General features: G+C 49.7%; 1 protein-coding gene across 1 annotated transcript in view; it reads left to right on the forward strand.

The window, feature by feature from the left end:
- The window catches only part of CDH23 (cadherin-related 23), a 205,391-nt gene that overhangs the window by 76,225 nt on the left and 115,204 nt on the right, over positions 1-13,962 (forward strand). Inside the window, exon 7 of the mRNA XM_010580010.1 lies at positions 12,802-12,996. Coding sequence (XP_010578312.1) covers positions 12,802-12,996 — 195 coding nt within the window. The remainder of the gene's footprint in view (positions 1-12,801; positions 12,997-13,962) is intronic.

Consider the following 13,962-nt stretch of genomic DNA (forward strand, 5'->3'; position numbering starts at 1 on the left):
CAGAGGAGGAGAAGAAAAGCCCCGGCGACGTGGCTACGCAGGTGCATCCGATGGTTTGCATCCCTTCTCCTTGCTCCGGGTGCTCGGCTGCATCACCCTGTGCAGAGCAGCCCCTAACATGGGATGCTCCTGTAGTGGAGCTTTGCCTCTGCGAGGAAATTAGTTGGAGAACTGTGAAGCGAGGAGACAGTACCTCAGAGCTGTCTTTTCCCCGTCACCTGCACGGAAACCCGCAGCCTTGCTGAGGGCACTGATGGAACCAGATCTGCCTGTCCTTTCCTTGAGGTAGGACCTAAAACGTTTAGTCTAACTTTAAAACGACAGCCTCAGTAAAGTTACTAGTTCAGCGATGCTTCGTAACTTCCTCCACCTGTAGCCAGAGGTAAGACTTACGTGCCTCTCTCTTTTCTCAAGAGGCTGATGACTTTATCGACCCTTTTCCTGCTAATACTCCATTTCCAATTCACAAATAACTGCTGTGTGCGTCTGCATGGTTAGCACAGTCACAGTAAATTCAGAGCATTACTCCTCAGTCTGTGTTTAGCGTTGAAGGATTTGTTCTTTTATTGTTCTGGAGCTGGACATCAGTGTCTGGTCTGACACAAGGCGCTGCTTCCCTTTACAAACCTTGCTGTGCTCCCACTTGCCCCTTTTCCTCTCCTTTCAAGACAGGTTGGCTCCTGATGCTCTGTGCTCAGGCACCTTCTTTCAGGACTAGGAGCTTATTTATCATGTACCTCAGAGCTTTTGGGTAATTTTTCCTGCCTGCCTTTGCCTCTGATCTTCCCAGGTGGGAAAAACCTTATTGTCATAAGAAGGTGTGAAAAAACCAACTGTGCCATGCAGAGTAAGATGAGCATGTTCTGCTTAGAGCAGAGGGCAGGCTCTGTCCTCAGGGTGCCTCATCCTCGATGTCGGTATGTGGCATCGAGTGTAACAGTGAGACAAAGCTGCTCTGCACGTGGGTACGGCGTCTAGCACTAAGCAGGGAGTTTTCAGGTCAAAGCAGGGAAAGCTGGGTGTCGTGTGATGATAAACCCATCTTTCATAGCATGCATGCTAGCAGAGATGAGTTTGGAGCGTGTGGCACATATGCCATTCCTCACGCTGTCGCACTGGGATGCTGCATGAACTGGGAGACTCGATGCATTTCTTCCTTTTTCTTCCTCCTTTGGGTTGCTGGGTCTCCTGTCTTTATTATATGTCTTAATTAGCTTGATCTAGCTCCTTTGCTGCGTTTTCCCAGTCTAGCAGTTCAAGGGCAAGTCAGTAAGTCGTCATATATTGTATTTTTAAAAAAAATATTCCCCATACACTCCTTTGTCCCACGTTTGTAACCACTCCTTCTGCCTGTGAGCACTGCAGCGGTGGTGGGAGACAGCAAACTGGGGTGCTAGAGTGATATCCACATTGCTGGAGTCTCTCTGGGGGAACCATGTCACGACATGGCTCAAGAGAAACGCTTCGTGCTGGAGTTTGCTGTTTTAGCACGAGCGTTTCAGCAAGAGCAAAGCCCGATGACGAGACCGGAGCTGAACTGTTATTGATCCTTCCTCCGGTAATAAAGCCATCTGCGGGAAGACAGGGAAATATTTTTTGAATCAGCACAGCTGTATGGATTTTGCTTTCGCTCATGTTGAGAGCGATACCTGCTCTCAGGCTGCTGCAGAGGCTCTCGCAGGAGTTTCTTTTTGATGGATCTTTGGGACCTACAAATCACAGACTTCAAAGTGAGTTGGTTGGTTTTTTTTTTTTCCTACTTTTCTGAGGACAAATTACTTGCTCCACCTATGGTCAGAAGTGAGCCACTCTGTGCTGTGAAAGGCGCTTTTAGCTTTTCTACCAGAACAGGGGATAAACAAGCAGTAAAATAAATAAATAAGGTGGCAAAGCGGGCAGGTTTCTGTCTGCCTGACTAAATGGTAATGCAAGAGATGGAGGAAAGAAAGGTGATCCTCTTTACAGGAATGCATGTGCTAGATCAGAGGATCTTTTGAAGACTCGAGATGGTCATTGAGTGCGTGTGGGATAAAAGAAGGAAATAGCAAGAAGTTCTGGCAGTGAGTTGACTTGAAAGCAAGTCCCAGTTTCTCCTTGGCCAGCTGGGCTGGCCACTGGGTCCTCCTCCAAGGTGTGGCTCTGGACAGCTCAAGAGCCAGGGAGAAAAAGATACCGGGCTGGCATGGAGAGGAACATGTGAATAGATAATCACCCACAGATTGCATGTATATATTTGCAGTATGCTGTATTAATGAATGCAATACCTAATGATTCGTGGCTATTATTTGAAGGGCCCCACTGTTACAGATTTATTTGTCATTTCTTGTAATAACACCGATGATAATGAATTCATTTGTATTAATGCGGGTGTCGTGGACTTCCGTTGATATTCTGCATTAATTAATGTACCATTAAAAGAAAGTGTCACCCAATTAATATCAAGTAGAAGCAATACTGCCAGTGTCCTGTCATTAGGGTTTCATTTGTAATGCATTGTATTAACGTTCTGCCTTAATGGAAGTCATTTGCAATTCGGAGCGTCACCCGATGGGCTGGCATGGGGGTGCCAGTTTGCACCTCTTGCGGCAAGGGTTACCCAGATGAATCGACGGGGACAGGCTGCCATTAAGAGTAACCCCCGTTACTGCCTGGGCTCGGGCACGGCAGCCTGCACCACTCCTGTCCTCCCCGGCCCTGGCACGGACGGCTGCCAGAGGCTGGTGTGCTGCTTCCAGACATCCTTCCTTCCCAGCTTCAAGGCTGGTGCATTAACTTAACCCACCTTCTTGACCTCTCCCTGGGTTTAGAAAGTAAAAGTTAATGGCGACTGCAAATAAAATGGGATATAAAAAATAGGATCTGCCCAGTTTATGGTAACGCCCCAGAGCAGAAATCAGAAAAGGGATTTCTTCTCTTGCCCCATAATGTATGTTGGCTTGTAGGAGTAAATCACACTGGTGATTTGATTTTGCTCCTGAATTTTAATATTTGAGAGAAGGGATGGTGGAAAAATCTCACCGGCTGCTGCGGGTCAGGGCTGCCTTTGCTTCCCCGGACAAAAGCTGCCTCTGCCAGTCCTGAGCACTGAGGCAGGAGTGGAGACCTTGACTGTGGCCACCTGGATCCACCTGGTCCATGCCCACCATCTCCGGCAAGATTACAGCCGAAGGGGTGCTGGGCCATCTGCGGTGCATGCCCTTGCTCCGAACGCCCTCTTCCAGCAGGAAAATCACACCAGCAGGAGCGAAGCGGTACCGTCGAAGCCAGGAGCTCTCTGACTGACAGGTTTTCACATTCTCAGCATTTGCTTCTGACTTTCAAACGTTTCGTTAGACCATCTTGGGTTCCCATCTGCTGTCTCCGAAATTGAGACTGACATAATAGCAGCCCAGGAAGGCAGCACGGGCTGCCTCCCAGCCCTTGCTCTCCGGCCCTGCCTGGCTTCTCAAAGGCTGGAGATGGATAATGGGCAGAAATGGGAGAGAAACGTGGCTTCTCCAGTGGGATTCGGCTGCAGGTGCCGAGTTAGTGAAATGTTGGCTGCTTCACCGCCCTTTTCTTCTGTCCCCTCCCAGGGCAGTGGGAAACAACCTGCTTTACAGGGTGATCCCCCTTCCTAGGAGAGCTGTAGTTTTTGGTTCAGATATAGGACTCTGCAGTTACACATTAAAAAAATAGATATTGGTTCAAACCAGTTGGCAGCAATCTGCTTGATGTCGATGGTCTGTGCCCTTTGTTGTTTACCCATCTCCCAGTCTCTGTGTTTTCACTCTTCCAGATGATTGGTAAAAATGTCGAATAATAGGCAAAGACCTGCAGGTTCCCAGCAGGAGTCCATTAAAAATACACTTGCCTGATAATATTCCTTGTTTACAATTGTATTTTGAGGGCTACACGCTAGCTGACTGTGTTGATTTTGAATTATTCTGTGTTCATCAATCTCACAGAGCACCAAGTCGTGTGGCTTAGAGAAGATGATGTATGTGACTTTGACTCCATTGCCCTTTTCGACCAAGATTGTTGTCTGGTAGAAAGACGAGAGAGAGAATAGAGCAGGATCTATTGTCTGTCAGTCTTGCGGGAGGTGGTGATGCTGCTACTTCCCTTTAATTCCCTGTTAGCCAAGAGTTACACTGAGGGGTTTGTTATTTCACCTGGAGTTGATGTAGCTGAGAGGTCTGAAGTCTCTCCCATTGAAGAAATCCTGACGGCGTGTTGGTCGCTCTGCCCACCCCGCTGCCACTCCTCGGTGTTTGCAGGGCTGCTGAAAATCATCAGGAACGGTCCAGTGAGCACCTTGGCCATCGCCTTTAACACTCCTTGGCAGGAGTTATCAGACCTGCTGACTGAGACGTGTCTCGCTGGAGGAGGCTGAAAACGTAAAGGTAGACTGCTTTGTCCCTGCCGGAGCTCTCCCCACCTCTTTTCCAAAGACGGAATGATCAGCCTGGGTTTTTCTGATCTTTTGGACTGTGCTTCTGTGCTCACTACTTTATGCTAGTCTAGCTGTATGTTTGTAGCAGTCCATGTTGGTGGCTTTTTGGTTGCTGGAAAGGTTCCCCTGCACAGAGTATGTAAGCCCGCTGGCATTAGCCTTGCTCCTCTTCGTTACTTCTCGTGGAGCTGTGAGAAGCTGCTCATGGTCTCCTGAGATCTAGGGCAGCAAATGCAAACCCAGGGCACAGTGTAATAGCTCGAGTTACCTCGAAATAGGGGCTGTCGAGGGAAATGAGCTTCGACAGACAAAGCTGGCTCTCTGCTTTAAATAACTTGGTAATAGCGTGGGCAGGATGGCTTCTTGAAAGCTGGTGTGGAACTTGCTTTCTTCTCTTTGCTCTCTTTCTCCTGGCGCTTCACCCACCTGGCTGCTTTCTGTCTGCTTGTTGGCATGCATGATGGTGGTGGTGCAGGGCAGGGCTGGCTGGGGATGGGGAGAGACCGAGCACCAAGATGAAGGCAAGGTTCGGAGGGAGGGAAGAGAGGAGCAATTCCCTGGCTCTGGTGGTTCGGGTGGGAATGGAGGTCACGGTGCAGCTCCTGTGCAAGCCCAAGCCTTGCATTTGCTGTGGTCTAGGGCAGGCAGCTCCTTTTGCCCCTGAAGCTGCAAATTAAAGCTCTGCTGGATAGCGTTTTTCCTCTCCTTGCTTTCTCTTTTGAATATAACTCCATTCTGGATGAGTGCTTGAGCCGCACGGCCACTCTGCTGCTCCGGAGAGCGGAGAGCAGGGGTTGACAAGTCCCACTTATCATATCACTGCCTGGAACGAGCCAGTTGGGAAGTTATAAATAAGAGGAGGAATGTTGTGGGTTCTTTCATTTTCTTATTAGCATTTTCTTCCTCTCCCATCTTGCCTCTCCTGGGCTTGCCCCTCAAGACCTACGCTGCAGAAGCGACGGGTGCCACGAGGAGAGGTGGCAGAGCTGCTGTGCACCCAGCTTTTGGGGACGCTGTGCTGTAAATCAGCCATCTGAGCCCCGTGCTGGCAAGGGCAGAGCTGTCTTCGGTGGGAAACGGGGCAGCTCTGGGCTAGGAAAAGCGAGCAGCTTTATCCCATGGGATACCAGTGCATCCTCTCCCATTTGTGGCTGTTTACCCTCTGTCTGCTGAGTGCTGTTGTCCTGCCAGCGTGATGAATTCCCCCGTGGGCTTGCTGGTTGCAATGTCCCTTTCTTCAGCTCTGTGCATCGGGTCGGGCCATATCTGCCGTGAATAAACGCTCTCAGCTCTGAGGGCGGTTATCCAGCCGCTAATTCAGTCTCCAGCTCCTATAATGCTTGTATTCCAGCTGTGTTTATGGTGTTTTCAAAAGCCCCTCAATTGAATTATAGCTCTGTGGTGGCCATTTGCCAGTGTCACCCAATAATGAGGGAGGTCACTTAATAGAGATAGCAACAAGAGATACATATTAACGAGAGCTGATTGAAAGGTGGGGTGAAATTCAACCAAAAAAATAAAAAAAAAGGAAATTATCAGGTTTTAAAATCAAACTTTGAAATTGGAAATTGCTTGGCTCGGGCTAGCAGTAATGCAATTAATAAATGTAATTAAAAGTGTAATAAAGAATACAGGAATTGGAAGTCCGTGCACATCAGTGCGAGCATTTAGAGCTGGCATGCGAGCAAGGGACCCAGTCTGGCAGTCAGGCTGCTTCTGAGATGGAGCCTGGGGAGGGAAACCAAAACCGGGGGCTGGTTTTTCTTCTCAGCAGAGTCTGGAAGAGAGGCTGGCACTCATTCTGGCTCTGCTTTCACAGCTATCTCCTGCAGCAAACGAGACTCGGACAGGAATAGGTGACTTAAATGTGTTCCGGGCAGTCCAGGGATGAGGGAGCCAGGATTTCAGCTGTAGCAGAAGAGCACTTGGATTCAGTGTCAGCTCTGTTACGCAGCACCTCTGAGATGCCCTGCCTTGAGCAAAAGGCATCAACCCCTCCTTCCTGCCCTGCGATGGGATGGGATTTGTGGGAGCGTCTTTGACTCAAGCTGAGGGATGTCTGAGCCGGCTTTTAGCAGAGCGCAAAGCTCCTTTCATCTGCCCTGCTGCGCGGTGGCGAGAGGCAGGGAGAGGGAAAAGAGCCGCCAGGAACAGCAGCAGGGAATTATTTAAGAGTAATGGGTTGACCTGAGATATAACAGGAGCACGAAGCAGCGAAGCATCTCCTGATGGGAGCGGTCAGCTCCCACCTTGATGCAGGGGGAAAAAAAAAGCAGGACCCGAAATAGGGCTGGCGAGACTGTTTCAATGCTGATGCGAAGATCACAGCGCGGGCAGCTGGGTAGGCTGCCTGCTGCTCGAGCCCTCGTGCCCGTCGCTGTATGCCCCCCAGTTCGTTTGCATCGCCTCCTCTCATCTCATCGACCTTCAGACAGCTGTTCGGCCAGATTGCCTGCCGTTTTTCCACATTATTTGCATTGGTACAGCATGCGCGCATCCGCATCCTAATCATTTCTACCAGCTTCTGCTGGGGCGCTGCTGGGTGACTTTGCCCTGGGAGGTCAGATGGAGGTCCTCTACGTGGCCAGCCGCCGGAGATGGGGACCAGGCTTGGAGGGACCATCCCCAAATAAACCCGACTGAACGTTTCTAGTGCCCAGTCAAAGCTTGTAACAACCTGTCTGCAGGTTGGAAAAGGGGATGCATTTAAGGAAAGGGATTATCTGAGAAACTAACCCCCAGATCTCCTCTGCTTCATCTCCCACCTTTACTTCTATCTGACTCTGACCCTGCTGTAAAAAAAGTCAGCGCCACATATTCCCCCTCTCAGCCCTTTGCCTGCAGGGCACCCGGTGTCAGGCCAGTTGGACGAGACTGATGGATCAAGGCACGTTTGAGGTGTTGGCGGCCCGTGGCCCGTGAAATGGTTTTGCTATGGTGGAAAGCTCTCAAAGGCGCTGTGCAAATCTGCTCCGTTAGCAGGGTGAGCGGCTGTCTGACAGCCAGAGGCTTTTATACGCGCTGGGACCAGGCGCCCTGGGCCCGGTGAAACGGCACGGATGCTGGCTTTTCTGCAAAGAGCCTTTTCTTTTTAGCCCTGTCTGAAAGAAGAGCTCGTTCGCGTAGCTTTACGTATGCCTTAAAAATTGTCCACCCTAAAGTTTTCCTTGATTTGGGAGTTTTTTCCTCGGGAGTTCCTCACCCAGCCCATCACCGGTCCTTGCTTTGCTGGTAGGGTCCTGCCGCTGCTTTGGTCCCCAGTGCTGCTCCAATGCCAGCCCGCACCCCAGCAGAGCTGGCTCTGCAGCCCTCGGGGAACATTTGGTGGCAGACAAGAGGAGACTGTGCTCTGACGTTTTTAGGGTGTCCTGCCCAGCACCCACCGTGTTCAGCTCCGGCCGTGTAACCTGCCTGGTAGGGTATGTCGCACCTCCAGAGGCTGCTTCTCCTCCAGGTTGTAATCCGCCTTGTATTGCCGCCTTGCGTTGGAGCAGCAGCCATCAGAAATTTTATTACTGATGCATTTTATAGCAGGATTCATAATAAGATATTAAAGACTGTAGGTGTGGCCAGAGAGCAAGGTGTAAATATTGTAAAAAGGCCCTTTTCTGATAACCTTTTCTTCAGCCTTAGGTGCATTTTTGCAGAGAATATAGTATAAAGGTTTGGTTCCCTAGCTGCCAACGTTCCAGGGTTGACCTAGGACATGTCTGTGTCTGGTCACTCGTGTTGGAGGGTTGCGTGGGAGGTGACAGCCCAGGCCAGGGGAGGTGTTTGCTGCAGTGGGTCACACTTGGTCCATACCCATGAGCGCTTTTGGGTGGAAACACAACTTCTTTCTGGTCACTCAAACACGCATATTGCCTTGTTGTACTGCTGTGCTGGCGTGAGAGAGGCAAGGTCTTGGTCTCTCCTTTGCCTCTGCCTTGTGCAGCAAGGTCCCTTCGTGTTTGGATAGGGATTTTATGGTTGTTCATTCCTTATTTTAATCCGAGTCTATCCTTGCTATTGGTGATATACTGAAATGGAGTAGCCATTTCTTGTACCTCGCTGCTTTTGGTTTGATCTTCCCGTTGCTTTGGGTAGCCACGTGTAACACACGCTGTTTCCATTCAGTATTTCCTTCCAGCAAAAAGGACCCACCAAGCTTATTTGTATAAGATTTTTACAACAGTTTGAACCTTTCTTATTCATTTATTGCAAAATGAGGGATGGCCTCGCTACCTTGCACCCTGGCATCTCCAGCCCATGCAGCTCAGCAGTATTGCAGCTGGGTAACCAGAGCCCTTTGACTCCTGGAGCTGCTCCTGCCGAGCTGTTGGATGAAGGATGGGGAGCTGGAGACAGGTCCGGAGCGGGTCCCGCTCCCATTTGCCCTCCTTCTCCTCCACGGGAGGCATTTGTCTGCGTGTTTATTTTTATCTCACATCTGCTGGCATTGTAACAAAGATTTAATGATATGACACAGTTTTGTCACCAGTTCTTTTTTCTATAGTGAGTGAAGCTTCGTCGCTGGCTGCTGGAGAAAGTCGAAAGCTTTAAAAATGACAAAATTTGGCGACTCGTGTAGAAAACTCACCTGTTTGCCACAAGCACCTGTAGGCTGTCGTCTGTCTGTGTTTCTTTTTTCCTGGACAGAAAAGATAGAATTTGCTATTTTTGCCTGTCGGTGAACTAAGCATAACCACAATTAATCTTTGCTAAGGAAGAACAGCCGCGAGGGACCGGCAGAAGAGTCCTATAAATGGGCCAAATGCTGAAAATGCAGAAACACGATCCGTCTTGAGCTGGCCTGGCATCTCCCTGGGATGTGCCCTCTGCCTGTTATTTACCATCGAACACAAACCCGAGCGAGTTCTGTTTATACAGATGTTTTGCTCCATTGTTTAGATGATGGGCCGCATCTTTTGAGAAATAAAGACGTCGGCCTCCCGCTGAGGAATATCTTGAGCCTGTTTGACCCAAAAATGGCAAGAGGATTTTAAAGACATACTTCTTACGCTTTTTAAGGCAGATGGTCTGAAATTCCTCTGAGTCCTGACTGCGTCCTGCCTGGGCATGAACACTGAAAATGAGGCCTTTTTTCCTGGAAGACTGTCGGTATGGGATGTCTGCATCTCACAGCTGGTTTTGCCTTGCCAGAGGGGGTTTTTTTGGCTTGAATTTGAGCTGGGGAAAAAAGATGCATTACCCAAAGCACTTCTCAGAGGTCTGTATCCTTTGACCTGTGTGCTGTTGGGAATAAGGGCGTGCGTTTGGTAGTGAAATTCTCCCACTGACCCGTGCGCTGTGGGCAGTACCAGCAATTTCCCCCTCTGCGACCGTGCTGTTCTGCTTCAAGCTCCTGTAATGCTCCTCCTATTGCCCGGGAGCCCTTCTGCTCCCCTCTTAAATTCACCTACGCTGTACTTTGCTGGTGCACCCACCCTTGTGGTTGCAGGTGCCCACTGCCCCCCGCGGAGGTCCTGCCCTGGGGTCCCTCCCAGCCCCTCGGATGCTTTGGTGTAGATGCCCGTGACTGTTTCCCAGGACCAGCCAGATCTTTGGCCAGAGCTGATACCCGGCTTGTACGGCTTTCTCTATCCTGGCCAATGAAGGGATCTGGTCAGCAAAGCTGTAAAATAAGGATAAAAATACAGTAATCGCCAAGTCGGAGCTCAGGCAGCGTCTGCAGGGGCTGGAGCTGACAGCACCAAAGCTGGTGACCTCAGTGTCTCTCCAGGCAGCTTCTCCTTTGGAAGGACGAGGAGATGAACTCTCTTCAAAGCCTGCTTTTGGGCTATTGTATGAAATACAATGCCGGGGAAATCAAGCTCTCCTCTTTCACAGCCGGCCGCGCAGCCCCATAATCACGGGTGACCAGATCGGATTTGCATGTTAAAAGGAGTGGCTAGGGCACTTAAACAGAAGAGGAAACATATTCATCAAGTCCAGATTTATCCTTATGAATATTATTATTCCTGGGGACAATATACCCCAGACCTCATCGGTGCAACCCCACATCTACTCTTTTGCTGCCTTTCCCCTCCTCCTCCTATTAATGGTTAATTTGTAATGCTCTTTGTCCTGACATTGATACCCTGGTGGCTCTGGGAGAGGAATGTGAGAAGGCAGTTGTTGGAGCATGTGGACCGTGGCGGTCGAAGCAGTGCCCTGGCAGCAGCCGGGGGAGGGCTGCGGGATGCTGCACGGCTGCTCCCAGCTGATGATGGCTTCGGGGAGGCAGGTAGCCCAAAGAAGGTTGGGGAGATGCTCTAGTCCTGTCTGAGAAGGTGTCTTGGGAGTGCTCAGAAAGCAAACACCCACCATAGCCCTGCCATGAACGGATTCTCCGCCTCAACATGCTTCCCGAGCTGACAAAGTCCCGGTTCCTGAGCAGTCTAAATGCACAGGCCAGGATTAACGGGCTGTGTGCATGGCACAAAGTCAAGGGCTTACATGGCAGCAGGGCGGATCTGGGCTAAGCGTGCCAGGAAACGAGCAGTTGTAAGGCAAAGGATAGTAAACTGCTGGGACAAATGGGCTGGGGAGGACGTGGTGTCTCCATCACTAGAAGGCTTTAAGGATGGCAATGATTTAGGTGTAACACGGGGACAGGTTTCTCTTTTGAGGTCCCTTCTAGCTATATCTTTTATGCTTTTACGATTGCTGATCACAAAAAAACTTGAAGGTGCTTTAAAAAATAATCCTCAGGCCATGCCCTGTGAGGCTTTCTTTAGCAGCTTGATTTAGAGGGAGGAAAAAAAAGAAAGCAAATGGAAAGCCTAGGTGGGAGCTGCAACCTCTCACAGCTCGGCAGAAGTGACGCTGAAGTAAGGAAAGTGGAGTTTTGCTGGAGGCCGAGGCAAGCCTAGATGTCAGAGCATCCCTGCAATGCCCTGTGGCTGGATGCAAGGGCAGGGAGGTGTGAGGGACATGAGGGTGGATGAGCGTCCAGGACCCGGATTCCTGGATGCGAGCTGTGGGACGTGCCCCGGGTTCCCTGCTTTGCCCGACCAAGCTCGCAGCAAATCCTGCCTACCTGCCTTGAAGGCAACTTTCTGCTGGCCTGAGCCTCACCGGGAAAAATTCAGATGCTTTGGTTCTTTTCTGGTGCCTTCACCTGGTATTAAACCAGTTAAATCAGATCTCCAAGCGTGAAGCCCTGGCTTCTCATGCTTTCTAGTGGAGGTGGTGGGCTGGGACATCCTTGCTGAAGCCCTGGCTGTGGTTCACTGCAAGCTTTGCGGTTGCCCAAAAAACCTGAAAATGGTTCGGTTCGTTGCTCAGCTTTGGCCAAGGACTTGCAGGAGGAGCTCCGCTTGGAAGCAGTGCCCCATCTTCTAAGCTCTGCCTCTTCTCAAGTCTCCTTTCCACCTTCTCAGCACTTCACGATACTTCTCTATGAGCTGAGGATAAATAATTTAATACGAATGAAGTTAACAATAAAATGCAGAGGCTTGGGAAGAGGTTTGCAGAAATAATCCGTATTATCCCAACTGGCCATAACCAGCTGCTGTCACATCTCGCTTCCGACCTTTGCTGTCTCCCTTTCAAGTTTTAGCTCTTTGTCAACCCTTAACATGGCTGTGAACGTATTACAAACGTATGGACTTGCCCAAGCGGTCGTGATCCATGCGTACCTGCAGCCTGTGTCTCTAGCAAAGCCTTTTTGCTTGCGGTCTGTGCTTCTGCCTTTAGAGAGACAAGAATATGCATTTAAGATTTGCATAGGAACATGCAGCTGTTCCACCAAAAATGGATAATTGTTCTCCCTGCTGTGAAGTTAAACAATAAGAAGTGCCAAACTGCATTTGCCATTGCTGATTTTGTGCACTCAGCTCCATATTTTATGCATGTAGATTAGTTCCAGATTTATGACGATTTAACTGTTAATGCCTGCGTTAATCGGGCCAGGTTCTAGTTGCTGTGGAAACTATAACTTTGAATTTTACGTAAAGTTCTGTGTTGCATTTATTGCGGTTTTTTTGAGGCTCTCTCGTATTTAATGTCTTATGGTGAAAATGGAGAGGGAATCAGCGTTGAAAATAAAAGTGCCTTTGGGCAGAAAACAAGTTTCAGCAAAGAGAGTAATTTTTCTGGAAAGTTGTGATGTCTGGGAAAATAAGGGTTTGTGATAGAGTGCCATCTTGACCGCAGCTGTATAACTATTATTATAAGTGTGTAACAACTATTATAGCTGCTGCAATACTGTAATAAAGAAAACAGCTGTATAACTTATAAATGTCCTGAAAATATAGTACTGAAGTTCTTGGGTCTCTCGATATTCCTTCTGGTGGGCAAAGGAAATTGCTGATGTGCGTTTGATGGGAAAACAGGCTGGTGCACAATTTTACCGACATATTATTTTTTTATTGTATTTCCAGAATACACCAGTGGGCACTCCGATTTTCATAGTGAATGCCACGGATCCGGACCAGGGGGCAGGAGGCAGCGTGCTTTACTCCTTCCAGCCTCCTTCCAATTTCTTTGCCATCGACAGCGGCCGTGGCATCGTGTCGGTGATACGGGAGCTGGACTACGAAGTAACTCAAGCATACCAGCTCCAGGTCAACGCGACGGTGAGTCTTACCCTGGCTGCTGCAGAGGAGGAGGTGTTTTCTGGAGGGACTGCAATGGGGAAGGAGCTGCTGCTTACTTATTTTATTGCCTTACTCTGGCATCTTCTCTGGCTCGTCCAGCATTTTCCGCTTAGGAAGGTGTTATAGCAACGTGGTGCCTGGGTAGTTTCATTTCACTGCTGTGCACGGCTGCACTTCTCCAACAGCATTTCACGCGTGTCAGGGCCTCCTGCGTAAAGGCGAGCAGCTCCCTTGGTGAAGAAAGCCAGCACAGGGCATACTGACCATTAAATCCTCCTGTCTCGTCCCTTGTGCATCGTGGCTTATTACACGGATTCACCTGTATTAAACCTCCTGAGCCTCAGTCCGAGTTCAGGCATCAAGAGTTAAAATTTTAGTGGACAGAGGAGAAACCAAGGTCCTAATTACAGTCAATACCACCGTACTGGGAGGGGACCCCTGGGAGATGTATGTCCAGGTGGCCGCCATGGCAAATTCATGCACCACCTGAATGGGAAACTTCTTTCCTGGGGTCAAATCTAGCCAGAGCTCGATGGGGAGCCTGTGCGTGAGGAGCGCTGCACAAGCAGGCGCTCTGGATGATGGCTCCTTTCCCATCTCAGACGCAACACAGGAAGGTGACATTCAGCCCTACAATACAGCTGACCAACTCTGCGTTCAGGAAAGGGGGGTGAAAAACCTTCCTGACTGCTCCAGGCAGCTGGCTAGAGCTCTTGAAGCATGTGATTCAATCAAGATCGTTGCCTTGATGCCGAACCACAAATGTCACGAGGATGTGGAGGGCTGCGCAGGGCTGCTTTGCTCTCCACGGCCACGGAGGCTGGGCATTCGCAGGGCCACAGGCAAACAGCTCAATATTTCAGCCCAATCCCTACGTGTCTGAGGCTGTGGAATTTTCCCCAGGAGCTTATTTTTCCTGAAATGTACCTCATTTAATTTTAAGTA

Source organism: Haliaeetus leucocephalus, unplaced genomic scaffold (genome assembly GCF_000737465.1).
Source record: "Haliaeetus leucocephalus isolate CR32 unplaced genomic scaffold, Haliaeetus_leucocephalus-4.0 Scaffold687, whole genome shotgun sequence".
Lineage (NCBI taxonomy): Eukaryota > Metazoa > Chordata > Aves > Accipitriformes > Accipitridae > Haliaeetus > Haliaeetus leucocephalus.